The sequence below is a fragment of the Heterocephalus glaber genome, unplaced genomic scaffold, assembly GCF_053883595.1.
Source record: "Heterocephalus glaber isolate CG9 unplaced genomic scaffold, H.glaber_assembly_v1.0 deba00001472, whole genome shotgun sequence".
NCBI lineage: Eukaryota > Metazoa > Chordata > Mammalia > Rodentia > Bathyergidae > Heterocephalus > Heterocephalus glaber.
The window spans coordinates 17019094-17047085 of NW_028258315.1; the positions used below are offsets into that span (position 1 = coordinate 17019094).

At 41.4% G+C, this 27992-nt stretch overlaps 1 protein-coding gene across 6 annotated transcripts in view; it reads left to right on the forward strand.

Moving 5' to 3' along the window:
• Kdm1b (lysine demethylase 1B) overlaps positions 1–27992 on the forward strand; it is a 62922-nt gene that overhangs the window by 19504 nt on the left and 15426 nt on the right. For 5 of the 6 annotated variants that reach the window (XR_015439330.1, XR_015439331.1, XM_087181799.1 and 2 more), the window contains 10 exons: positions 3109–3147; positions 5613–5841; positions 7679–7863; positions 11353–11529; positions 11997–12071; positions 15328–15465; positions 16552–16723; positions 19771–19898; positions 20978–21109; positions 27581–27655. Coding sequence is in view for 4 of the 6 variants with exons in the window: in XM_087181799.1 (XP_087037925.1) it covers positions 3109–3147; positions 5613–5841; positions 7679–7863; positions 11353–11529; positions 11997–12071; positions 15328–15465; positions 16552–16723; positions 19771–19898; positions 20978–21109; positions 27581–27655 (1350 nt within the window). In the remaining 2 variants the exon portion in view is untranslated. The remainder of the gene's footprint in view (positions 1–3108; positions 3148–5612; positions 5842–7678; positions 7864–11352; positions 11530–11996; positions 12072–15327; positions 15466–16551; positions 16724–19770; positions 19899–20977; positions 21110–27580; positions 27656–27992) is intronic. The other variant, XM_087181802.1, reaches the window with a different exon arrangement.

Below are 27992 nucleotides of genomic sequence, written 5' to 3' on the forward strand. Positions count from 1 at the left end.
AAATTATTAGGAATTAACCAAAAAAGTGAAGCACCTCTATAATGAAAACTACAGTACTCTGAAAAAGGGGATCAAAGAGGGTGTCAAAAAATGCAGAGATATTGCCTGTTCTTGGATAGGCAGAACCTAAATATTCAAAATGGCCATATTTCTAAAACTGACACACAGATTTAATCCCAATCAAAATATCAGCAGCATTCTTCACAGAATGGAGAATATAATCCTAAGATTGATATGGAACCAGAAGAGTCCCAGAAGAGCAAAGCAGGAGGCATTGTAATCCGGAATTTGAAGTTGTATTTTAAAGCTACAGTGATAAAACCAGCACGGTACTGGCACAAAAACAGACCAGTGGATCCGTGGAACAGAATAGAGGATGCAGAAATAACCCTGGACACATTCAGCTATTCAGTCTCTGACAGAGGGGCCAAAAACATGCACCAGAGGAGGAAAGAGAGCAGATTTTCCCAGCACCATTTACTAAAGAGGCTATCTACATGCAGAAGTTTAAATCTAGACCCATATCTCTCACCATGTGCTAAATTAAAATCAAAATGGATCAAGGATCTGAATGTTAAAACAGAAGCCCTTAACCTCTGGAAGATAAAATAGGTAAAACTCTTGAAGACATGGGTGTGGGCAAGGACCTTCTGAACAGAACCCCAATGGCACAAGAAAGAGCACCAAGAATCAACACATGGAATCCTATCAAATGGAAAATGTTCTGCACAGCAAAGGGAATAACTAACAGCGAAGAGGTGGCCTACAGAATGGGAATAGGAAAACATTTTTTTCCATTTATTCCTCAGACTGAAGACTACTATCTGGAATATATAAAGAACTCAAAAAATGGATGCTATTTTTACAGCATCAATTCCTAGAATGAAATTTTGGTGTCAGAGCATACATTGTTTCAATGTGAAATACTGTATAGACTCAGAAGGCATTTGCACCATGCATGTAATGAATGGAGAGTTAAAGTGCACACTCGTGTACCTGGCGTTTACACCCGAGCACTGCCAGGGCCTTTGCCTGTCCTAGTACATCTCCTTCTCTTTCCCCTGTGCAGGAAATGTGTTCCGAATTCCATATTTGTTACTCTCTTGTTTTTTTGTTAGAGTTAATATATATTTCTGAAATGTTAACATGTTAAGATTTGTACTTTTTGTTGTTTGTTTTTCTGTAGTACTGGGGATTGGACCCAGGACCTTTACACTGACCTACATTCCAAGCCCATTTTTAAAATTTTCAGTGAGACGAGGTCTCACTAAGTCATAGAGTTGTCCAGGCTGGGCTCAAACTTGTGATCTCCCTGCTTTAGCCTCCCAGAGTGCTAGAATTACAGGCATGCATCACAGTTTTATTTCTCACCTGTTTATCAATTGTATCAATTTTTGTGTTTCTGTGCAACTTGCGCTTTTAACATTGAAGTTTCTGATGCGCCTGCATATTGATGCCTAAAGCTCTAGTTTATTAGTTTTCCCTGCTGAATAATATTACATTGTATGAATCTACCATAGTGAATCTCTTCCTGGAACATGGATATGAGGGTTGTTTCTGATATTTGGCTGTTAACATTCAGTACTTTCAGAGCATTCATTCCCAGTCTTGCTAGGTTTCTTTTAGCGCATACATGTAAGTTTCTTGGGAAAGTATTCCAAAGACTAGAACTGGTAGGCTACGTAGCATGCCAGTTTTAGTTAGGCAGCTTCTTAAAATTGAAACATAAGGGCAGGGTATTTAGCTCAGTGGTGCCATACCTTTTTTGCAAGTGCAAGGTCCTGAGTTCGATCCCCGGTACTGGGAAAAAAAAAAATTGAAACAACATTCAAACAGAAAAATGCACAAGTCAAAGTCATAGCTCAGTGAGTTTTCACAAAGCCTCCATTTATCTTGCCCCCAGTATAGAAGCCAAAAGACCCACCAGCCCCTCCAGTTGTGTTGTGTCCTGTCACAGTTTCCAACCTTGCTCCCTTGGAATAACAGCCTGCGTGCTATTCTGATTTCAGATCTAACTGTGGACTTAGACTTGGCCTGTTTCTGCACTTTATATAAATGGAATCAAACGCATGATGGGTCTAGGTGCTTTTGCAGCACGATAAGTGCGAGAAGAAAATGTTTGTGAGCCACATCCAGGTTGCAGCCTGTAACTTGTTCACATTGCTGGGTAGCGTGCCATTGTTGGCATATAATACAGTTTATTTTCCTAGTCTACTATTGGACATTTCAATTGTCTTTAGCTTTTTCCTACCATAAACAATGGTCCTTTAAACATTTTTATAATACATCTAGTGGTGCCCATGTTACAAGTTCTTTGTGGAAAATATATCAAGGTTAGAATTGCTGAGCATGGCCTGTATACATACATCTTCAGTTATTCAAGATAGTGCCAAATACTGTGCATTTAAAATGATGACATTTTGTCAAATTCCTCTCCATAGTGGCTATATTCCTTCATTCATATATATATATATATATATATATATATATATATATATATATATATATATGTTTCTTTCTTTTTTTTTTTTTTTTAAAATTAGGAACATCCTAATGAAATTGCCTGTCTTAAAAAACAAACACACAAACTACAGTGGACCCTTGAGTTACAACTGGCCTGACATACAAACAACTTGGGTTACGACTGGAATTTTAGTTTTAACTTACAGCCAAAGTCTTGAGTTACAACCCATATTCTGGCTGTTTGTGCTTCCAGATGGTCTCAGATACAGATTTAACCCTTAAAGAGCTCTGGAGGGAACATTACACCATCCTTTCCTGGGTGGGGTTCATTGAGAAATCCTGGGCCAGTGTCTCTAAGGATACAGAGATCTGCCTGATACAGGAGAGAGACTTTGAAGGCTGTGTAGAGGAGCCTGAGCTTTCAGTTGACCAACTTGAATTACAACCGGCCCTGGGAACAAATTAAGTTCATAAGTGAAGGGTCCACTGTACCTGTCTTCCCAACCCCTCACTCATATAGTGATTTATCAGGTTTTTTTCTTTGCCCATGTAATAGGTACAAAGAGGTATCGTATTGGAGGTGAGTTGATACTTAAGACTCTATCATATAAGCAAACCTAATTAATGCTTGGTTTTCTTTTGCAGCCCGAGAGCTCAGACCATTGTTCCCTGCCCGAGGACCTGGTGAGTACTTCTGCATATTCTGGATTGAAGTTAATTGTCTTTGATGTTAAGTACTCTAAGCAAATGAGAGTAACACTTTGTGAATTTCTGTTTATTTGGTTGCTGATTAAAAGACTTTTCAATTGAGCATGGTAACAGATACCGGCAGTAGTAGTATTACGGAGACAATTTTGCACCCAGAAGAATCTGAAGTTTAGGGGAGAGGCTGTATTCCTGAGATAGAAGAGCTTAAGAAAATATTGGCAGAGTCCTTGGATGCTCATCTGTCACTTAATTTTACATTTAGTTAAGAGAGAGTCAAGTTGAGGCTTACAGTCATAACTGTCGCCCTTCCCCTCTTTTCTTCCTGTGAATTCTAGAGTCGAGGCAATTTCTAGATTATCAGTAAGTGCATGGGCCTCCTTAACAACTTAACACAAACTGGGAAGCTGAGACAACAGCAGTGTATTTGCTCACAGTTCTGGAGACTAGAGTCTGAAATCCGGGGGCTAATGGGCCATGGAGATCTTCCCTTGCCTCTCCTGGCTCCTTGTGGTTGCCAGCAGTGGTTGGCATTTGTTGGATGGCAGATGCACTGCTCCAGGCTCTGCAAGCATTGTAGAGTCTTGGCCTCTTCCCCTGTGTGTCTCCCCTTGTCTGTATCTCTTCTCACCAAGGACTCTAGTCATAGTGAGTTTAGGGCTCCCTCTAATCCGGTGTGACCTGGTCATAACTACTAACATCTGCAAAGACCCTATTTCTTTTTTTTGTTTGTTTGTTTTGAGACTCTCACTGTGCAGTGTAGGCTGGCCTTGAACTCATGGTGATCCTCCTACCTCAGCCTCCCCAGTGCTGGGATTATAGGTGTGTGTGCACCACCATGCCTGGCCTACATCACATTCTGAAGTTCATGGTGGACTGAACTTTTGGGGGAACAGTAAGCTAATACAATGGGTATTTGATTAAATATGCTAATAAATCAAATATATTGATTACAGTTTCTTCAGTTGTATATGTGAGAGGGAGATTTTTGTTGGTATATTGACACTATGGTAACCAAGAATCTGGGATTGGCGACTAACTAGCAAGAGGAAGTGTTAGTTTAATAGTCATTCCTAGTTTCTCCTACACCATGCAGGAGTTGGGTTGGAGCATCCTTGAGTAAGCGCTAGAGAAGAAACTGGGGCTCACAGCAAGACAGCAGGACTTCGGTCGGTTCTGACTCAGTTTCCCTACTGAGCCACATGACCCAGGAAATGGAAACGAATAGGAACAGACTGGATTCATGGTTTGCCAGGGACCTGCCCTCTACCCAGTGTGGTCCACATGTCAGGAGCTGAATACTCAGTTGCTGTTTCCTTGGGTCTGAGCTAGGAAGGCAGGTGGGTAGAGTCGGGCTTGGTGTGCTGGGGAAGAGGTTGGTGCACCCATTCTTTGGGTGCAGCGTGGGCTGGTCAGGGGTAGGCCACTGTAAAACAAGCACCGAGGGCAGACATTTTGCAGACACAGATGCCATTGGGCTGGACAAGTGAGATGAATGTGTGAAGCAGCTGGATGTATGTTAGAAGGGGCCTGTGGTAAACTGAAATATGTTCCCGATTTGGACTCTGGAAAGCAAACACAAGGCATCTCCAAACTGGATTCATGCTTAGATTACAAGTTCACAGACTTGCATGATGGCAAATGGCATTTGCTTGGAGCCTGGAGTACTAGCAATAGAGAGTCCCTGGGCTCAAGGCTCTTCCGTATCAGAGTCTGAGTATTCTTGGCACATACATTTAAGAGTGCATTTAGTTAGCAAAGACTGACTAACATAAGCATTTGGGGGAGTGTTGCTTTAGAAGCCGCATGTGTTTTATTTTCATTGCAGTAGTCACTATGGTGTGCTTTGATCCATATATAAGTCACCCCTGGAATGTGATCACACATTTGAAGACCAACTATAGCTGCTTTTGTTTCTTTCTGCAGTTAACTGGTGGTAGTGTGCTTTTTCCTCCAACTCTTTTCAGTAGCTTTTGGCAAAAAGCAATAATGTTTTAAAAAAGCAGTCAGTCATGCTTGACTGCTGCTTAGGATAAGGCTCACTTTTTCAGTTGCAGTTCTCTTGCGATCCCAAGTGAAAAGGAGAGCTGGATGATAAAGGATTATTGCACAGGGATACATTTTCCACTCAGACTTGCAAACAGGCTAACCATGTAATAAATGGATGCATTTTGGAAGACTTAACCTGGTGCGATAATTTGGGAGGAGAGGCTGAATATTGGGAAGAATTTTGCCTGGGAAACATTGTCTCCAGGTATCCCAAGCCATTTTTGTTTTTAAACCTGCATGTGCAGAACTCATACAGAATTAAGTAAGTGGGGGAAAGAGGCAGAGTATTAGGGTTAAGGATGAATGAAATGAGGATAACCATCTGTCCTTGGCATAATCTGCACATGGATTTCCTGTCTGCCCTTGTCTCTCTGCCTCTTGCCGGTGAATTTCAGAGAGTGTCAGAAGTTTCCAACCACTGGTGGTACTCCATGCTCATCCTGCCTCCTTTGCTGAAAGACAGTGTGGCAGCGCCTCTGCTCTCCGCCTACTACCCTGACTGCGTGGGCATGAGCCCCTCCTGTACCAGCACAAACCGCGCCGCCGCCTCTGCCACCACAGCCACCACCGGTGATGCCAGCCCGGGGAGGCTGGAGCCCTCCAAGGTGGCCCCTTCTGTGCTTGGTGAGAGCTGTCCTGGTCTCCCCCCCCAACCACAAATGTAGGGAAAAGCAAAAGGCAAAAGATTAAAAAAAAAATTCCAGTCATTGTACAAGCACCTCATTATTTCATGTGCTTGTTTACATCCACATCACATCACTGATTCAACCAATCTGCTGGATAGAAAATGTCTGGCAGAAAAATTGTTTGTACTAAACATAAACAGGCTTTCTGTTGTCACCATTCCCTAAACAATACAGCACAACTGTTTACATGACATTTATATTGTTAGGTATTAGAAGTAATTGAGAGATGATTTCAAGTATGCAGGAGGCTGTGTCTAGGTTATATGTAAATACCGGGCCACTTTATATAGGGCACTTGAGCAGCCAGGGATTTTTATCCCTGGGAGGTCCTTAATCAGTTCTCCAAGGACACTGAGGCACGATGACTGTGCTGTACATCAGTCCAATCACTGGCAGTGTGCAGTTAGGTTTTCCCTCAGAAACTTGGGCAACGCATAACATTAATCGATTAATTACCTACAGGATTTAATGAGTGTTGAATTGAAAGTTGGATAGCTATGTAAGTTAATGAGTACAGGAACTCTGACTTACCAGAAGAAAGTTTTGAACTGTATGAGCAGTGCTTTTTTCTCTCTGCCTCTAATGATGCCACTGATGACCCAACTCAGAATTCAGAACATCAGATAAGGGTAGGCATGTTGCTGACTGTTGACTGTAAAGGAAGGAAGCTTTAAGATCCTGTATCTTCTACCATCTGTACATGAACAAACTGCATTTTTGATGGTGCAAATAGATTTTTACATTGTAGCCCTATCTCTAAATAATAACACTGGACCCTCTTAAAAAGTGCATGTGAAGATCAAAGTTAAGGTGGTAATTCCTACGGTTAAGGAAGGTGTGATGTGATAGCCCTGAAATTCCATTAGTGAAAGTGCATTTACGAAGGACAATTTGGCAGTGTGCGTCAAAAACCTTAATATAGATTCCCTTTGACTCAGTAGGTATCCCTATTGGCCCTGTAGGAAGGTATCCTAAATAATTGAATGAGTGAAGAATCTTACGTGTAAAGAAATTCGCTTTGGCATTGTTTATAATAGCAGCATTATACTATGTAGCTATTGAAGTCTTGTTTATTGATGTGGGGAAAATGTTCATGGTATTGTAAATTTTAAAAAGCAGGTTAGAGGGCCAGGGATTTAGCTCAGTGGCACCTTGGCTGCCTCACAAGCGCAAGGTCCTAAGTTCAATCCCTGGTACCAAAAAAAAAAAAAAAGCAGGTTAGAAAAGAGCACTTTTATAGCATTTCCCCCAGCTTCGTAAAGGCAAATGTCTGTTATATTCTCTAACTAGAGGGACAGAGTGTCCCCCTGCCTGTAAGCCCATCCTTGGAACACAGTGATTATTCCGTTTTATAATCGGAAAATGCCAAAGAAAAATACTTTGGAAGTACATTTCCATGAGGAGCAGCTGTTTATTGGGTATAGTTTTAGTCTCAGAGGATGAAAAAGTTCTAGAGACCTTTTGCACAGCAGGGTGAATATACTTACAGTTTAAATGGTTAACATGGTAAGCTTTGTGATGTACATTTTCAGCACAATTAAGAAATGGTTTTAAAATTTCCCCACCATGGAAATTAAGGGTGTGGATTACTTGAGAGAGATCGGGGAAGTTGTTTCGGCCATGTGTGAATTGCCCACTTGGGTGGAAGAAGCGAGTCTTCATGTAGGATAGAAGTGGAGCTTGTCCGTGCTGACCTTCTTGGCTTGCTTTTGCTCTTCAATTCTCTGGAATTTGGAGTTGCAGCTTGCAGGAGGTCCGGTTGTGTCTGCTCTCAGTTCCAGGCATGAATCGGTACTTCCAGCCTTTCTACCAGCCCAATGAGTGTGGCAAGGCCCTGTGTGTGCGGCCCGATGTGATGGAGCTGGATGAGCTCTATGAGTTTCCTGAGTACTCCCGAGACCCCACCATGTACTTGGCTCTGCGAAACCTCATCCTCGCCCTGTGGTATACGAATTGCAAAGTAAGTGAGGCTGTGCTGGCTGTGAATGTGGGTGGAGCACTTCACTGAAGGAGAGGCTTTGCCACAGGGATGGAACCTTTACTGCAGTCTTGACACTCTTACCATTTGGGGCAGATAACTCTTTTGTGGAGCAGGAGATGCTGTCCTATGCACTGTAGGACATTTAGCAACAACCCTGCCCTCTACCACTAGATGCCAGTAACACCTGCCAGTTGGGACAACCAAATACATGTTGAGTAGCCCTTATCCAAAATGCTCTAGGCCAGAAATGTTGCAGATTTTGAGTGTTTTCCCCCCAGATTTGGAGTATTTGCCTAGTCTTTGACAGTTGAGCATCCCTGATTGAAAATATCTCTGAAATTCTCCAAAATCTGAAACTTTTTGAGCACTGTGTCAACACACAGACTTTAGAGCATTTCAGATTTTAGATTCTTGGATTAGGGATGCCCAAGTAGTATGTTTCCAGATGCTTCCAAAGGGGGATACAATCACCCCTGTTGAGAACCATCACCTTAGACCAAAGGCAATCAGAATGCTCACTCTAGGGAGTGAGGGTAAGGCTCAAGGTTTGGTCCAGAGACTTCTGGTGCCAGTGACAGGGGCAACACACATCAAAGATTAGATTATAAGTCCTTGAGCACAGGGAATAAGTTTAATTCATCTCAGTCCTGAGTGAACCAAGATCATTGCTTTTCTCTCTGCGGGGCCTGAGTAAATGTTAGGGCCCCACACAGCTCTCACCTTGAAAGGGTGAAGATAATGGACTTGGGAGGGCGCAGGAATACAGTTTTTATTTGTTTGTTTTTAAATAAAAATGGATTCCCAGCCCTAGTATTTTTCTGATTGATTTATTTAGCTTTGAATTGAATATAGAAGATTGTGGAGGACTACAAAAGTAGTCTTGATTAAAGAAAGATCGTCCAGCTCTACCCTGATACTTTACTAGGTTAGAATGCAGTATGAGATGATGATTAAGTTGTGTCTGTTAATGCAATTCATGTGAATTATACCCACGAAAGTGACTGCTAATTTCTAATGTTGTAGGACTACTCATTTCTAATAGAATCTAAAAGAAAAGGTCCTAATTAGTTTGGATCTGTTTTGGTTTTTAATAGGAAGATAATATTTATTGTATATATTGATAACCTAGTGAAAAAACATATTTGCTGTAAAATAATTGAAGACTTGCAATGATTTTGTTTAAACTTCATGAATACAAACATTTGCCTTTTGCAGCAGTCCATGCTGACATTGTGCATGTTATTTCTTGAATCCTTCAAGTGCGTAGTCACCTTTCTGTGTTTAATCAGTCTGGTGGAGCAGGGGGTTGTTGACAAGTAGAGGATAAGCCTGGGATTGGGGACACCCCCTTGGTGTCTGTTCTAAATGACACATTCTGAGCTGAGGCTGAAGATTCTTCACTGAGTTTGAAATGGACCAGTATCTTTCGAAAGCTGGGGCAACCAAGGAAGGTATAAGTTCTAAACTGGTACACCCATCTGCTCCTAGTGGTGACACCCACCTTTACCTGCTACCATAACCTGGATTTCTATAGCAGCCTGGATTTCTAGTGACCTTTGAGCTGGGAAGGTGACATGGTCTACCCCCATGTCCCTTGTAGCAGTCATTCTCTGAGAGGAAACTTAGGTTGCAGTGTAAATTACTGCATCATTCATTTGTCCCTTTTTTCTTTTTTTATTCTTGACCAGAAAAACCTTCCTTTCTTTTTCCTGTCTTAGTGATAAATATTAAATGTGAGTTATTCCGAGAGTATTATTGTTATTATTATTATTATTATTGTAGTAAAATATACAGCACACTTTACTGCTTTAACCATTGTGAAACATACAATCCAGGAGTATTACATATATAGACAGTGTGGTACAGCCATCACAACTGTCTAGATTCAGAGCATTTCATTATCCCAAGAGGAAACCTCGTACCTAGTCACTTCCCATCCCCACCCAGGCCCAGTCTTTGGTAACCACTAATCTACTTTTTCTCTCTGTCAGTTGGCCCATTCTGGATATTTCATGTAAATGGAATCATATAATATTTGGCCTTTTGTGTAGCTCTTCCACTTAGTATAGTGTTTTCAAGGCTCGTCCATACTGAGGCATGTATCAGAATGTCATTCCGTTTTATGATAGAATAATATTCCATTGTGTAGATATATCACATTTTGGTCATCCTCTCATGCATATTGCATTGTTTCCACTGTTTGGCTATTTGAATATTTCTGCTATGAGCATTTTCTTTGGGGTATTTGCCTAGGAGTGGAATGGCTAGATCATAATAATTTTATGAGGAACCAAGATTTTTTAAAAAACAATTTATTGTTAAGTTGACAAATAAAAATTATATCTGTGTATGGTATATTACATGACCATTTTGAAATGTGTATATATTATGGAATGGCTAAGTCAAGCTGTTTAATATGTGCTTACATATTTTTTTGTTGTGAGAACATTAAAAAATCCACTCTCAGTAATTTTCAGGTACGTAATACGTGTTACTATTGTCACTGTTATACAATAGATCTGCTGAACTTAACTGAAATTTTTACTCTTTGACTTATACTTTCTCACTTGCCGCCCTGTGAGCTCCCACTGTGCTCTAAACTTCTATGAATTCATTTTTTAGATTCTGCATGTAAGTGAGATCATGGAGGATTTGCCTTTCTTTCTCTGGTTTGTTTCATTTGACATAAGGTCCTCTAGGTTTATCCATGTTATGGCACAGGACAAGAGTTCCTTCCTTGTTAAGGCCAAATAACATTACATTGTATAGATATACTATTTTTTTTCACTCTTCATTCATCAGTTGATGGGCATTTAGTTGATTTCATGTCTTGGCTACTGTAGTGCCACAAGGAACATAGGGGTACAGCCATCGCAGTGACGTACTGATTTTGTTTCCTTTGGGTATATGCACTGTAGTGAGATTCCCAGATCCTGTGGTAGTAGTATAATTTTTTTGCAGAGCTTCCATTCTGTTTGCACAACAGGTATACTGATTTGCATTCCCACCATCGGTGTGCAAACGTGCCCTTTTTCCATATCTTCCCAGCCCTTGGCACACCCGCCCCCATGCTGGGGATCAAGCCAGACCCCTGTGCATGTGAGGCAGTTGCTTTGGTGCTGATCTGCATCCCCAGTCTTCTTTAGCTTTTTGGATAATAGCCATTTAGTGAGATGATGCATCGCTGTAGTTTGACTTTCCATTTCCCTGGTCATCAGTGATGTTGAAAACTTTTTTCATACACTTGTTGGCCACATATATGTCTTTTGAGAAATGTCTATTTAGGTTCTTTGCCCCCTGCCTTCTTCTTGTGGTTCTGGGGATCCAGTTTAGGGCCTCATCTCTCGTCCCAGCTCCTACTTTTTCCATTCTTTAGTTGGGATATTTGTTTTCTTGCTATTGATTTTGAGTACCTTGAGTTTTTTTGTTTTTTTTTTTTTAACAGTTTGGTTTCATTTCCAAACACAGGAAGCTCTTACTCCTCAGAAATGCATTCCTCACATCATCGTCCGGGGTCTTGTGCGCATTCGGTGTGTTCAGGAAGTGGAGAGGATACTTTATTTTATGACGAGGAAAGGCCTCATCAATACAGGAGTTCTTACCGTGGGAGCCGACCATTATCTTCTTCCCAAAGACTATCACAATGTAGGTGACTGGCTTCGGTAATATTACTGCCGTTCATCATGATAAAATACTAGGGTGTTTGCTGTTAGTAATACTAGTAAAAACCACATCATCATAAGACTTATACAAGCAAGAATTTTATAGAATATGTTTCTCCAAAGAGGAGACTATCGAGTATAGTTTCTCCAGACTGCAGAAAAAACAAAGTGGTGGTGAGGGTTAAATAGTACTATCAGGGCTGGGCATTTAGCTCAGTAGTTTCGCCATCTGCTGCGCAAGTGCAAGGACCCTAGTTCAATCCCTGGTACCAAAAAAAAAAAAAAATAGTACTACCATAGGTACTTCATGTTCTTTAGGAATATAACTTTCTAAGGACTTCAAAAAAATATAGATGAGCTAATGTTGCTTGGTAGTTAGTACCTTCCAGAATGACTGTAACAATACATTGTCATCCTTGCTCTAATTGGAGTTTTGGTTGTTTTTTCCAGAAATCAGTCATCATTGTTGGGGCTGGTCCAGCAGGGTTAGCTGCTGCTAGGCAACTGCATAACTTTGGAATTAAGGTAAGATTTTGGAGATGTGTCGGTGGAAATAGATGGTTAATTGCTCCTTTGGTCCAAATTTTCTAAGACTTAGAAACCAGATCCTAATTTTAATGAAGAATATTAAATGCATTATGTCTTTACAACAGGCCCTAAAAAAGTTACAGGATTTGAAATTGATTTAACAAAAGAAAAGTAAAAAAAGATAGAAATTCTCACAGCTTCAGATAGAGTTTTAGACACTCATGAGCAAGTCAGAAGAAATACTAACTTGATTTTAAAGCAGAATTAGATCATCATTAACACAGTAGAGGAGATAGTTTGAGACAAATATAGCATGGAAATTCACTAGTTCTTAGATAAAAGTTTCTGAAATACTCAGTTTTTCTGATGCAAACCAAGGATATGCTTTGAATCTTAGTCTGGAAAAGAAAAGATCTTTGCTTTGGGAAGCGATTCATTGGATGAGATAGAATTATATGGCTTTTGTGGTATAATAGGTATTTAAGGGCAGCTTGCCGTTGCCAATTTTTTAATTCCAGTTGTTCACAAGTGGCCAAAATAGAGCCCATGACACAAAAAATTGTGTGATTCAATATCTAATTTCTGTTAAATCTATTCAGTCACCTGCTAGATACTTTTTTTTTTTTTTTTTTTTTTTGGTACTGGGGATCAAACTTGGGTTCTTGCGCTTGCGCAGCAGGTGGTGAAACCACTGAGCTAAATCCCCAGCCCACCTGCTGGATACTTTGATTTGCTACTTCTGAGGTATTTCTCCTTGTTCAAATTTAAGTTGCAAGCACTTTGGTAGAATTTCATTTGTGTTTTCACTGTTCTCTCTCTGGCTAAAAGAAGTGATGCTTTGTTTTTTACAACATCTTCTCCACCTCCACTGGAAGGTTTTTTTTTTTGGTATCAGGAATATAACTCAGGACCTTTTGCTTGCAAGGCAGGAGCGGTGCCACTGAGCTAAATCCCTGGCCCCCACCAGAAGGTTTTTGAGACAAGTTTCTGAGAATAGTTTACCATAGCTGTGGCTAAGAGAAATTTTTCTCTCATTGGACTGAAAATCCCATGTGAAGATTGCATTATGCTGCTGGCAAAGCAGGAGTCTGAGTTTGATTTATAGGAAGTGTGTTTGCTTTTGAAATATTTTCTTTGTGGTATTAAACTAGGAAGTTGTAGGGAACAGGGAAAGGGGATGTTACCAGAACCCCTGCAGTGGGTCCTGGTCTCCTGTGAGCCATGACAGCACAAGGCAAATTAAAGAATAAAGACAGGGGCGGGGATTTAGCTCAGTGGTGCCACCTTTCAAGCACAAGGTCCTGAGTTCGATCCCTGGTACCAAAAAAAAAAAGAATAAAGACAGGAAATGAGACTTAGAGAAGAGGCTGGGTTCTGGACCTGATCAGTGCTGCTCTGGGCAGCAAAGACACGGGCACCCTGAGCTTGCCACTATTTATTGGGTTCATAGGAAGTAACAGAGGACTCCGCGAGCAGTGATAATCCTAAATTAACAAGAATCTTATGGTCAGAAGAACTATCAGATGTCTCAGAGGGTAATGGTAATCCTATGACCACGAGGATCTTAGGTGAATGAGGAGTTTAAGTTGATTTAGGACGGTAAAAAGAGCAATGATGTTCTTAAAATGGTAGGTGGGGATGAGTTAAGCTAATAAGGAGTTTGTCCCTCTTCAGGTGAAACCTTTCTCTTACTACTGGGTCCTCAAAGAACCAGGGTGTCTGTAGCTGATGTAATCTTGCCCTTGAGGGTCATAGCATCACGGGACCATTGAGGTCTCTGCTGTGACCAGAGTCAAAAATGGAGTTATGTTTTGGCATGTCATAACTGGCCTATAGGCAAGAAGACTAGGCCTAATCATAATTTAATTGCGAAATGATTTTTCCCCAAAATTTCGTAGAATGGCTCCTGACAGGAAGTATTTTAAGTGATTATTTATTTCAACATTAGATAATAGGGCCAACACTTTTTGTTGTGTTTTACTTGGGAAACCTACAGAATATACTGCAGGTAGGGTTATTAATTCTCAGAGTCTACAGAGGCTATCTTTAACATTTAGCCTTCCTCTTCGAGGGAAAGAAGTGAGAAACATGGTATGGTGTTCGGCTTAAGTCAGAGTAGGGGGTTGGGGAGCGAGGAACCACGAGCTTAGCCTTCCTAGTTAGAGGAATTGTTTAGGCCTTGCTACTCTCCTCAAGCGATGAGGGAGACAGCTGGGGGACCATCCGTTCCCCTAAAGGTTGGGAAATAGAAATCAATTCCTGTGAGTAACCCAAGAGATGGCTGACCCTTCTTGAGCAGTTCAAAGTAGTGCTTTTAGGGATCCAGAAACAAAAGGGCTGGTCTTGGAATAAATAAGGCTCACATTTTCAGCATATGCAACCCAGGGACTGAGGCACGTAGAATTCCAGGGCTGAGGTGAGATGTGAGCAGCTTATTGTCCCCACGCAATAGAATTGTGAAGATAAATAGCCTGGCAGTCAGGCTCACTTGGTTGGGCTGACTCCTGAGGTCACCCTTAGACACAGTGGGGCAGTGTTTTAAAAAAAAGAATAGTCATGCCATAGGTACTTAGGGTCTGTTTGCAGCACTAAAGGAATTTTCCTGTATGCATAAATATTTCATAGGAAGATGAGCTCCTTAACCAAGTCGTTCATTTCACTTATGAAAATGTTACTTACTGAACGCTTTCAAAGTTCATTTTGTGTATTAGCTGGTGAAATCTGGTCATTGCCTGGTTGGGGAGGACACAGTGGGAGGGATTCCTCCAGCAGTCAGGTTCTCCTCACCAGAACCAGAATTGTTCTGAGCATCTGCTTTGGGTTCTGTTCAAACAACTAAAGTTACATCTTGAGAAATATAATAGATTATGGAAGCAATTTAACACCATCATTCTGCATTTTGTGATACTCTACCTGGTATGACCCTTCTGTCCTACTTATTTATTTATTTAATTGGTACATTTTAGGTATACAGTATAATGACATTCATCATTGGGAATTTGCACCTTTACGTAGTCTCTCCTGGTTCTTATTTTTTTCCCATTCCCCTGCCCTCCCTATTTACAAAGACTTTGTTTCCATTTTTATTCATTTTCTCATATTAATTCCATTCCCTTCTTTCCTTTCCCCTACCTCTCCCACTTTCCCTCCCCCTTAGCCCCGTTTCTTCCCATTTCACATTATTTATTACCGCTTTTAGTCCTTATTTACACTTTCGTTCTGTCCTACTTAGATGTCCTGCTTGTCTTTTTAGGTGACTGTCCTGGAAGCCAAAGACAGAATCGGAGGCCGAGTGTGGGATGATAAATCTTTTAAAGGTGTCACGGTGGGAAGAGGACCCCAGATTGTCAATGGCTGTGTTAATAACCCAGTAGCACTAATGTGTGAGCAAGTGAGTTTCTTTAAGATTTATATTGTGGACAAAGAAAAGAAAATTTGTCTTGTTTGCTTGTATATAGTACAATATTAGTATGCATCTGGGGATGTAGCTCATTGGTAAGAGCTCTTGTCTGGCAGGTGTGAGGACCCAGATTCCATCCTCAGCAGCCGCAAAAAAAGATGCACAGTGTTAGTGTCCTTCCAGCCTAGGCGACATATGGCAGGCTTTCATCCTCTCTGCACAGTAAATAGGAACAAGGAAAATTCTCCTTTTCTGGGAAAACATGTGAAGAAATTTTTTTCCCAGAGCTTTAATTTTATTTATGTGTTATTTGCAGGCCACTTGATTAGTTAGTAATTTTAGGTTGCCAGATTCAGCAGATAGAACAATAGGGCTCTTAGGTTTTTGGTGCAAATTTATCCTAAGTATTTCATTGGAACCAGGGCCTGGTGGCATACACCTGTAATCCCTCCACTGGGAGAGGATGAGACAGGAGGATCACAAGTTCAAGCCCAGCCTGGGCAACTTAGTGAATTAGCAAGACCTTCCCCCCCCAAAAAAAAGAAAAAGAAAAAAATGGCAGTGGGGCTGGGATATAGGTCAGTGGGAAGGCCCTGGCTTCAGTCCCCTTACTGAAAAAAAATTACATGGGATATTTTGCATGCAGTGTTTGGGGCCTACGTAGTACTTAAAAAAAGTATTATCTGAAAGTGAATTAACTGGGCATTCTGTCTGTTACCTGGCAAGCAGCCTGGTTGGACCAAGGTTTTTTCTTAGATATTTATTGATAGTAAACCAATTCCAGCTTCTGTGAAGGTTTGGGTGTTTGTGTGTTTGTTTCCTTGAGAGTCCACAGAGGAGGCAGAGCGTCTGATGAGGGCAGTACCTGGCAGCTTAGGGCACATGGCATGGAAGCTCTGGCTGTCACCTTCAGGTTCCGTGCTGTTTCCTCGCTGCCGCCCTTTGTGGCCATTCCCCATGAAGCACATTCAGCTTTACTTCTGAGTTTTTTCCATGACAGCTCTAATTGCAGCTTAGAACCTGTGAATATTTTTTCCTTGGGAAAATGTTCACCTTCTTATTCTTATTATTTTGAAGCTTGGCATCAGCATGCATAAATTTGGAGAAAGATGTGACTTAATTCAGGAAGGTGGAAGAATAACTGACCCCACCATTGACAAGCGCATGGATTTTCATTTTAATGCTCTCTTGGATGTTGTCTCTGAGTGGAGGAAGGATAAGACTCAGCTCCAAGATGTCCCTTTAGGAGGTATGGGGAGAACCGTGTTCTGGTTGTGTGTCTCAGTGTCGCTCTAAGCTGGTTGAGTAGCAGCACTGGCCCTCTGCAGTAGGGCAGATCCTTACAAGAATACGCTGGTGGCCTCGGATGCTCCTCCCTGTGCCTCCACACCTGACCCTTACTTTGCCCAATAGCTGGCATTTTACACAGTCATCTAAATGTTTAATTTTAAATCGCTCAGAGGAGCTTACTTTTAAGGAAACATGGTAAGCCCTGTGTGAATAATTGTCACCTTGTGACGTGTTTTCTAGATAAAGGTTTCAGTGGACCAGGATTTTTCTTTTCCTGAGGCAGTAGGTTATGAGTTTTTTCCATATATTTTGCTTAAGAGAGGGTATTATAATGTAAGAATTTAAATTCAGAATCTTTTGGTTTTGGTGGTTAAATGTACAGCATTAACCACAGTTCAGTGACGCTTGAGTGCCCACAGTGACTCATTTCCCTGAGGGTGCCAGCTGAGGTTTAATATGCTTAAGTTGATATTTATGTAACCTACAATTTGGTGACCTGAATGTGTTCATTTGTAGTTCTTGGAGGGATGGTATTTATTGAGGTGGGACCATTTAACCTCAATTTGTAAAATGTTTATTTGCTTCGATTCTATGTTCTTTTGCAAAGGGGGAATCTTAACTTCTTTAGACTGATACATGTTTCATTTCATTTGGGGTAAACATCTCAGTAGTGGGCATAGTTTGTCGCTCCTTTTTCAACTTCCCTCTGAGAGACTGACCGCTAGGCTGGTCACTCTGGGAAAGTGTCAAAAGACAGATCTTAACGAAACGTTTTCAGAAATAAACTCCAGTCCACAGACAACTCTGAATCAAATGCTGTGGTGTCCAGACCAAGGGGTCACTTGTTAAGTTTTCTGGAGTTGACAACAGTTACTAGGCTGATTTGCAGGATGCTTTCAGAATTTGTGTTGCCCCTGTCTGGTAGCTGCTAGCTGGGATTTTTTTCACATTTTTGAGTTAAAAATGTAAAAAATTGATGATATGCTTTGCCTTGGCCCTTTAAAAAGTTACTAAGGGAGGTCCGGCAATATTGTATAAGTAATTTTTCATCTTAATTGTTTGTGACAAAGTGTTCATGGTAGTATACTTCTCTGTATAAAGGTTATAGTTACATTCTACCTGTCAGCATCTTGGCCACTAAGATCTCACTTTAGTACCATGTAGCCGAAAAAAACACAAAATATAAGTACTAAGAGTCATCCAGAGTTCACTTCACAAAGCATGTGTCCTAAGCCTTTTAAATGTTACTCACATAAAAATTGTATTAAGACCTTTCCCATTCTGTTTATACATAATTTTGTATTCTGTTTTAACAGTCTTGATTCTTTGCCCTCCTCCAAAGTGACAGGTGGAAGACATAACAAGAGGCAGGAATAGGGCTGCTACAAGAGCCTTGACATCTAGGGCAAAAGCCTGGCTCACATCTAGAGGTCTCTTGGGCATCTCCATGTTGCAATGGAGTATAAGAATTGGAAATTTAACAGGAAGCTTTAGTTGTAGAAAAATACAACAGAAAAAACGTTAATGTACTCAGCTCTGTTTCTAGTTGGCATGATGCTCTGCAGGAACTTGGAGTTTGCCACGCATGCATTGGGTGGTTATCATTACTAGAAAATTCAGAGAGAAGTCACCTGTACTAAGATGCTTGGAATTAGACCTGAAGCCTGAACCCTCCTGCCACCTACCAGGTCCCCAGTTATGAAAACAGCTGAAATGATTTCCCAGTGCTGTGCTTATGTAAAGTTCTAGTTAGGTGGGATAGGTAAGTGCTGGGGCTGGTGACAGGAATCACCGTAGGGGCCTATAGGGCAGGGTGGAAGGGGATGGGGTGGGAGAGGGGCATGGGAGGAGCAGGCCCTGCAGGGCTGGACTTTACCAGGAAGATTAAGCAGCTGCTCAGCACAGGTAGCAGTCACCACCTTGGAAAAGACTAGTATGTGCTGCGCCTGCTGGGTCACAGCTTTTAAAATCTATTACCCAGTCCACAGGAAGCAGTTATTAAAGGTATTGAGGCAGAGGGCCAACATGGTGACAGTCCATAGGGAAATATTCCTGACCGGGAGAGACTATAGCCAGTAGTTTATCGTAGGTCTCCTAGTTGAGGCAAGATATTACAAGAACTTGACTTTGGGCCGGAGATTTATCTCAGTGGTTCTGCTGCCTGCTTCACAAGCGCAAGGTCCTGAGTTTGATCCCCGGTAACAAAAAAAAAAAGAACTTGACTTTGAGGAGATGGCAGTAGGACCAGAAAGGGAGTGGTAGACCTCTTTGTGTATTGGTATCTTTGGGCGGGGGCGGGGGGGGGGGTTTCTATGTCTTGAGCAAAAGAAGCAAGTTTTTCTTTTTTTTTTAAAAAAGAACATTTTATTTTAAAATGCACAAAAACTCCCAGTTTGTTTCAGTTGTTGCATGTAGATGGCTTTATATTGCTTTTTTGATGATCATCAGTGCTGAGCCAGAGTTTTCAATCCTCAAAACATTCAACAGAGCTTCTGCACTGCACATCATTCAGCAGTCCAAGTGTCTTTGATTTGTTTTACATTTGGTGTAGATTTCCTGATGCAGATGTTCCAAAGTCTTTGGTTGTTTGTGCATTTAGATTTGTGAGCTTCTCCAGTTTGTAAAGGTTTCAGTTCATAGTCAGCTGGCTCTAAGGCAAGGTGGCAGGGCAGAAGGGCTTTGCAGAGGAGAAACAGTCCATGGCAAAGCAGGGCAGGCAGAAGGCAGCAAAGTGGTGAAGTAACAGCAAGCAGCAGCAGCAACAGAAGCTGCAAGTTTTTCAAGTAAGCATAAATGAAACATTTTTGCAGACACAGAACCCCCAGAACCAGGTTTTCAGTAAGACAAGCCTTCATGTCCTGAGATAGATCGACCTTTTAAAGAGATCCCTTTCCCCTGAGTTTACTTGGAGAAAGACTTTGGATGTTTTGGGTGTTGCCAGGTGAAAGATTTTGGACAGAATCATGTTAAAGCTATTTTTCTCTGCTTTGGTCCATTCCATTACAGAAAAGATAGAGGAGATCTACAAAGCTTTCATTAAGGAATCCGGCATCCAGTTCAGCGAGCTGGAGGGGCAGGTGCTCCAGTTCCATCTCAGTAACCTGGAATACGCCTGTGGCAGCAACCTCCACCAGGTGAACTTGGGTTTGTGCAACATGCTTGGAAAATACCTGCTTTTGTGTATGTGCTGCTTGCAGATCTAAATATTGAACTGGTGGTGGTGTGGATAAACAGGCAGGAATGATGGTTGCCCAGAAGTTTGATCACTAAGACCAAGCTGTTAATTCCACACTGGTTTTAACTTTTTTTAAGCCAGTGAAATCCTCCTTCAAGTCCTGCCTGTGAAGATGCTCCATCTATAAAACTGAAGAGAGGAGGGCTGCTGGTGAAGCAGGACAGGGCCATGAGCCTCTTCCTGAGACTGCTTCCCTTTCTTTGTCCTCCACAGAGGTCCCTGGGGTCAGTTCCATGGAACCATGGAGTCTAAAAACACTGTCTTCAAGAAACCAAAATGCAACATCCTTGCACTTCTGACCTGTTTATCTTGTAAAAAATAAATTTAAACTTGTTCTACTGTTTAACCAACTGTGAACCTAGCACTCCAGCATTCTGTATTTTGACTAGAAACTCCATAGATGATTAAATGTATTTCCACTCGATTCTGCATTACAATTGGAATTGCTCCGTTTTCCAAAATCATGCTGGGTTTCACCTTCTGGGGACTTTCCATGTGGAGGGCAGCTAGGTGGCGTATGTACTATGGAGTTGACCAAATGCAGTTTCACCCCATAGAATTCCCCTTTGCCAGAGATGTGAATATACAGAATGAACTCTTTTTTTGGGGTACCAGGTATCGAACTCGAGACCTTGCGCTTGTGAGGCAGGCAGTGGCATCACTGAGCTAAATCCCCGGCCCTAGAATCAACTTTTATATTTTAAAATCAGTGAATGTTATCCATGCCAAAGTCATACAGAATTTTTGTTGTAAGATATACTCTCCGCTGCATTATGGAGAGATTCCCTTCAGCCTGACAGTGGTGTCTGCTTGGGCTGGCCTGTTCCTCCTCCCCTTCCTTGGTGTCTGCCTTGGGGTTGGTGGCCCTGCCATCGTGCTGTGGGTGGCTGCTCCTTCCTGGAGCTGCTTTTGGTGACCGTAGGGTACAGGCTTGCAGACCTACACTGCAGGTCCCCAATGTCTCCTGTTGTTTCTCAGGTTTCGGCTCGCTCCTGGGATCACAATGAATTCTTCGCTCAGTTTGCTGGTGACCACACTCTCCTGACTCCTGGGTACTCTGTAATCATTGAGAAACTGGCCGAAGGGCTTGACATTCGGCTCCAGTCTCCGGTGAGCATTGGGTAGGGCTGAGAGACTCTGGGTTTGCCTTGTCTTAGAGGATGGACGTCCGAGGCGAGTGATTCTTGGCAGACAGGCAGTTGTTCGAGGGCCTTGCCAGTGTCCCCAGTTCTTTCCTGGCACAGTCATAGCCTGTGCTCACAGCACTGTCCCTGTCAGGTCACTGCTGCTCTTTGGAAACGATAGTGGCCCATGTGCATGTTCTTGAATACAATGTTTAAGTTGCTCACAGCCTCTCGAACCCAACACAGCTCATTTTCACTTTTAAATTTTCCTTTCAAATCTTTATCTCAGTGGATTGATGTAATGCATTGTTGCACAAATAGAGATGATTATGTATATTTCACCCTCCACTATATCATAAAGGTTTCCACTATTCTTTTATTTATTTATTTTTTAAAATTCTTTTATTGGTACATTTTAGGTATACAGCACAGTTACATTTCTCATTGGGAATTGTACCTTTACATAATGCATCTTGCTTCTTATTTTTGCCCCATTCCTAGCCCTCCCTTCATGCCCTCCACCCTTCCCTATTTACAAAGAGTTTATTTCCATTTTTTCCATTTCTCATCATTTTTCCTTTCCCTTCTTTCCTTTCCCCCACCCCTCCCACTACCCCTACCCCTTTGGACCTTTTCTTCCTATTTTGCATTATCGATTATTCATTCTAATCAATGGTACATTTAGGTATACAATATCATGACATTCATCACTGGAAATTTGCACCTTTACATATTCTCTCTTGGTTCTTATTTTTCACCCTTGCCCAGGCCTCCCTTCAACCCCTCCATTCCTCCCTATTTACAAAGATTTTGTTCCTATTTTTCCATTTTCTCATATCCTTCTTTCCTTTCCCCTACCCCTCCCACTTCCTTCCCCTTTGGCCCTTTTCTTCCTATTTCACATTACGTATTATACATTTTAGTCCTTATTTACACTTTCAGTTTCTGACACCAGAGAAACTATTCAGTATTTATACATGTGTGTCCTATTTATTTCACTTAAGAGTTTCGCCTCAATGTGCATCCACTTAGCTATAAATGTCTCTAATTTCTCTTTTTTGATGGCTGAGTAGTAGTCCATTTTATAAAAAAAACCACATTTTCTTTATCCAGTCTCCAGTGGATGGGCTGTTTCCAAGTTTTAGTTATCACAAACTGTGCTGCTATGAACATGGGCACACATATATCACTGTGGTATGATTTCTTTAATTCTTTGGGGAAGATCCCCAGCAGTGGAACAGCAGGGTCAAATGGGACTTCCCGTCCTAGTTCTTTGAGGTATCTCCATACTGATTTCCACAGTGGTTGCACCAGTCTACACTCCCACCAGCAGTGGAGCAGGGTTCCTTTTTCCCCACAGCCCTGCCAGCATTTGTTATTGGTTGATTTCATGATAGCAGCCATTCTTTCTGGAGTGAGGTGGAACCTCAGCATTGTTTTCATTTGCATCTCTCGAATGACCAGTGATGTTGAACATTTTTTCATGTATTTATTTGCTATTTGTACTTCTTTGTCTGAGAAATGTCTGTCCATTTCAGATGCCCATTTTTCGATTGGGTCTTTAAATTTGGGAGGTCTGATCTTTTTAAGTTCTTTTTAGATTCGAGATAGTAGACCTTTGTCTGAGGAAGAGCAGGTGAAGATTTTTTCCCACATTGTGGGTTGTCTCTTCACACTGCTGGTGGTTTCTCTTGCTATGCAGAAGCTTTTTGATAAGAAGAGATCCCACTTGTTGATTGTTTGTGCTAGTTCATAGGCAACTGAGGTTTTGTTCATAAAATCTTTTCCTACACCGATGTCTTCAAGAGTTCTACCTAACCTCTGTTCCACCTGGTTCAGAGTTCCTATTTTAATATTTAGATCTTTAATCCATTTTGATTTTAGTTTGGTGCATGGTGACAGATATAGGTGTAGTTTTAATCTTTGGCAAGTTGAAACCCAATAGGCTATCTTTCCTCCAGTGAGGTTGTTTGGCTACTTAATCGAAGATGAGTTGGCTGAGTGTGTCTGGCGTTGTTTCTGCATCTCCTAATCTGTTCCACTGGTCCTCAGGTCTGATTCTTTGCCAGTACCATGCTGTTTTTAGTATATGTGCTGTTGAAGTTAGCACTAGTACCATGGTGTTTTCTCAAGGTCCATGAAGTATGCTGCTGAGATCTCAATTGGAATTGCATTGAATCTATATAGCAGTTTTGGAAGTATGGCCATTTTCACTATATTAATCCTTCCTACCCAGGAGCAGGAGATGTCTGTCCATTTTCTGATATCACCTTCAATCTCTTTTCAGAGTGCTATAGTTTTCAGAGAAGAGGTCTTTGATTTCTTTTGTTAGGTTGATTCCTAGGTATTTCAGTTTTTTGGATGCTATTGTGAAAGGAATTGATTGCCCTATTTTTCTCTCAGTGAGTCTGTTGTTTCTGTAGAGGAAAGCTATTGATTTTTGTGTGTTGACCTTGTAACCAGCTACTTGACTGAATTTGGTTATTAAGTCTAGAAGACTTTCGGTGGAGTTCTTGGGGTCTTCTATATAGAGTATCATGTCATCTGCAAATAATGACAAATTGACTTCTTCATTTCCTATCTTTATTCCTTTTATTTCTTTCTCTTGTCTAATTGCCATGGCTAATGTTTCCAGAACTATATTGAACAAGAGTGGTGATTCTGGACATCCTTGTCTTGTTCCTGATTTGAGTGTGAAGGATTTCAGTTTTTGACCATTCAGTATGATATTGGCTGTTGGTTTTTCATAGATGCCTTCTATCAGTTTGAGGTAGAAACCATCTATTCCAATTCTTTTTGCTGTTTTTTTTTTTTTTTTTTTTTTTTTGGTACCAGGGATCGAACTCTGGACATTGTGCTTTTGAGGCAGGCACCAGAACCACTGAGCTAAATCCCCGGCCCCTTATTCCAATTTTTTGTAGGGTTTTTATCATAAATGCATGTTGGATTTTGTCAAATGCTTTTTCTGCGTCTATGGAGATAATCATATGGTTTTTGTCCTCGGCTCTATCGATATAGTGTATTACATTGATTGATTTGCCTATGTTGAACCATCCCTGCATCCCTGGGATGAATCCCACTGGATCAGGGTTTATGATCTTCTTGATGATCTTCTGCATTCTATTTGCCAGAATCTTATTAAGGAGTTTTGCATCTGTGTTCATTAGTAAGATTGGCGTATAGATCTCCTTTTCAGTTGGGTCTTTCTCTGTTTTGGGGATCAAGGTGATGCTTGCTTCCAGGAATGAATTTGGGAGTATTGCTTCCCTTTCAATCTCACTGAAGAGTTTAAACAGTAGTGGCAGCAGTTCCTCTCTAAATGTCTTGTTTCTACATTGTTTCAGCAGTGAAGCCATCAGGGCCCGGCCTTTTCTTAGTTGCTAAGTTTTTAATTACATTTTCAATTTCATTGGTTGATATTGGGTTGTTCAGAATTTTTAGGTCTTCTTCGTTCAACTTTGGTAATTCATATGTATCTAGGAATCTGTCCATTCCTTCTGTGTTGTCCATCTTATTGGCGTATAGGTTCTGGAAGTAGGTGTTGGTGATCCTCTGGATTTCTGCTGGGTCTGTTGCAGTTTCACCCTTTTCATTCCTAATTGCATGGATTTGGGCCTTTTCTTTCCTTTTTCTGATAAGGTTGGCTAAGGGTTTGTCAATTTTGTTGTTTCTTTTGAAGAACTAACTCTTGGCTTCATTGTTTTTTTTTTTTTTGTATCATTCTCTTAGTCTCCATTGCATTGATTTCTCTTCTGATCTTTATAATTTCCTCCCTTGTATGAGCTTTGAGGTTGTCCTGCTCTTCTTTTTCTAGAAGCTTGAGGTGCAGCATCAGGTTGTTTAATTGGGCTCTTTCTGTTTTCCTAATATGCGTATTCACTGCTATGAATTTCCCTCGTAAGACTGCTTTCATTGTGTCCCATAGATTCCGATATGTTGTATTGTCATTGTCTTTTAATTGAAGAAGCTGTCTGATTTCTTCTTTAATTTCCTCTGTGACCCATTGGTTATTCAGAAGTGTGTTGTTCAACTTCCACGTGTTTATGAAATTTTTCGAATTTCTTTTACTATGGATCTCCAATTTCATCGCACTATGGTCTGATAATATACAGGGGATAACTTCAATCCCTTTGCACTTACTTAAACATGTTCTATGTGTGAGTATGTGGTCTATTTTTGAGAATGACCCATGTGCAGCTGAGAAGAATGTGTATTCTGATTTTATGGGGTGGAAGACTCTGTAAACATCTAAGCTCATTTGTTCAAGAGATTGAGTTCTAGTATTTCATTACTTATTTTTAGTCTAGTTGATCTATCTATTTGTGACAGTGGGGTGTTGAGGTCCCCCACTACAATTGTATTAGTGCATATATGACTTTTCATGTCCGTTAGTATTTGTTTTATATAGTTGGGCACACTAGTGTTTGGTGCATAGATATTTATGATTGTCATCTCTTCCTCTTGGATTCTTCCCTTTACAAGGATGTGTGTCCTTCTTTGTCTCTCTTAATCAGTGTTGGTTTGAAATCTACTTGATCTGCAAAGAGGATAGCTACTCCTGCTTTTTTTTGGGTTCCTGTCGCATGGAGTATTGTTTCCCACCCTTTAACTTTCAGTCTATGAGTTTCCTTTTGGATTAAGTGTGTTTCTTGTATGCAGCATATTGTTGGATTTTGCTTCTTGACCCATTCTGCCAGTCTATTTCTTTTTTTTTCTTTTTTGGTACCGGGGATCGAACTTGGGTCATTGTGCTTGCGCAGCCGGCAGCAAAACCACTGAGCTAAATCCCTGGCCCCTAGTCTATTTCTTTTGATTGGTGAATTGAGACCATTAACGTTGATGGTTATAACTGAAATGTATTGACTTGTCATTGCCGTGACTTTTTCTTTTTGTTAGGTTGTCCCCCTTTACATTTAATTTCTTGTCATGCCAGATGGGTTCACTCTGCTTTGCTACCTGGGGTTGTGATCCTCAATGTCTGTTCCTAGGATATTGTGTAAAATTTTTTGAAGTGCTGGTTTGGTATTCACGAAGTTCCTAAGGTGCTGTTTGTCATGAAAGTATCTTATTTCTCCATCAATTTTGAAAGATAATTTTGCAGGGTGCATCAATCTGGGTTGGAGGCTGTTTTCTTTCAGGGTTTGGAATATGTCACTCCAAGCTCTTCTTGCCTTGATGGTTTGTGTTGAGAAGTCTGCTGTGATTCTGATGGGCTTTCCTTTGTATGTGATTTGTTTCTTTTCTCTACTTGTAGAACTTTGTTCTTCTGTTGAGTTTCTGGAATGTTAACAATTATATGCCTATGTGTAGATTTTTTTTGATCAAAACTAGTGGAGTCCTATATGCCTCACTTATCTGTATGTCAAGTTCTTTTCCCCTGCTTGGGAAGTTTTCTGCCATTACTTCTGTGAAGTTTTTTTATGTCATCTGCACTCTCTCCTGTTTCTTCATTGACTCCAATCAGTCTTATGTTATTCTTTGCATCGTCTAGCAGCTGCTAGATTGATTTCTCATGTTCCCGTATAATTTTGAAGCAGTTTTTCTTTTCCTACTCATTAATTGCAATCTTATCTTCTATATCTGAAATTCTGTCCTCACATTGGCTCATTCTGCTGTGTAGACTTTCAGTGGAGTTTTTCATCTCCTAGAAATCTATTTCCATCTGTTTTCTGGATTCCATTTGTTTCTTATGTTGAGATTCCATCATGTTCCTCAGCTCCTCTCTAGATTTATTAATCATGTCTTGCACTAGGGGCACAATTTCTCCTGTTATCTGAGAAATTCTTTCTGATTTCCTTTTTTCCCAGATCCCCTTTTGTTGCCAGTTCAGGGAGTCCAGGTGGTTGAGTATGAGAGTGTTCCATCTCATTTCCTTTTGGGGTTGCTGTAGGTGATCTGGAAGTCTGGTTTTGAGACTTATTTAGGTGTTTTCTCATTTGACTGGGGGGCCGGGGCATGCTGTTGGCACCTGTGCGGCTCACTTCCTCAGAGCTGGGAGAGGTGGGACAGGGGCCGGGAGCAGCTGTAGGTATGGTGGCCCAGAAGCCCCTTCCTCTGGGCCGGAGCGGCGGGACAGAAGGTGGCCCAAAAGCCCTTTCCTCTGGGCTGGGAGCAACGGGAGGGATAGTGGCTGGGAAACCCCTTCCTCTTGACCAGGAGCAGTGGGACAGTGCCTCAGATGTCCCTACCTCTGGGCCGGGAGCGGCGGGAAAGATGGTGGCCCGGAAGCCCCTTCCTCTGGGCCGGGAGCAGCGGGACAGAAGGCGGCCCAAAAGCCTCCACTATTCTGACATGATGTTTATAAATCTTTATTCTCTGAGTTCGGCTGTAAGAATTTCTTAGATCGCTGAATGCCAGGGAGTAAGTTCCCATAGCCTTACATAATGTGGGAATTGGAAAAGACCCTGCATTGTGTGATTCAGCCCTCTTTTTATTCATAATTGTCTGTCTTGGTCAGGTCCAGAGCATTGATTACACCGGAGATGAAGTGCGGGTCACCACAACAGATGGCATGGGGTATTCTTCCCAAAAGGTAAGCGCTGGCATTCACGGGGTTGAGCTCCTTGCTGCCTGCCTGGGGCTGCAGGGAAGGAAAAGAGTCTTTTCCCATGGTGTAGTTTGCCTGTGGCAGTCTCCCTGGAGTTTTGTTGGACTTCTGACAGGTTAGCTATGTCCACTTAATTGTGTGTAGGTGTGCAGATCTGAGTGCATTGACCTAACTCCATCTGGATTCATGGCAGGTGGAATTTAACTGATGTTCCTCAAAGTGGCTTCTATTGTGCATTGGTCCTGAGAGTTATGCAAAAAAAGGAAGTCCTTGGCCAATCTGTCCTATAATCCTAGCACTCTGAGAGGCTGAGGCAGGAGGA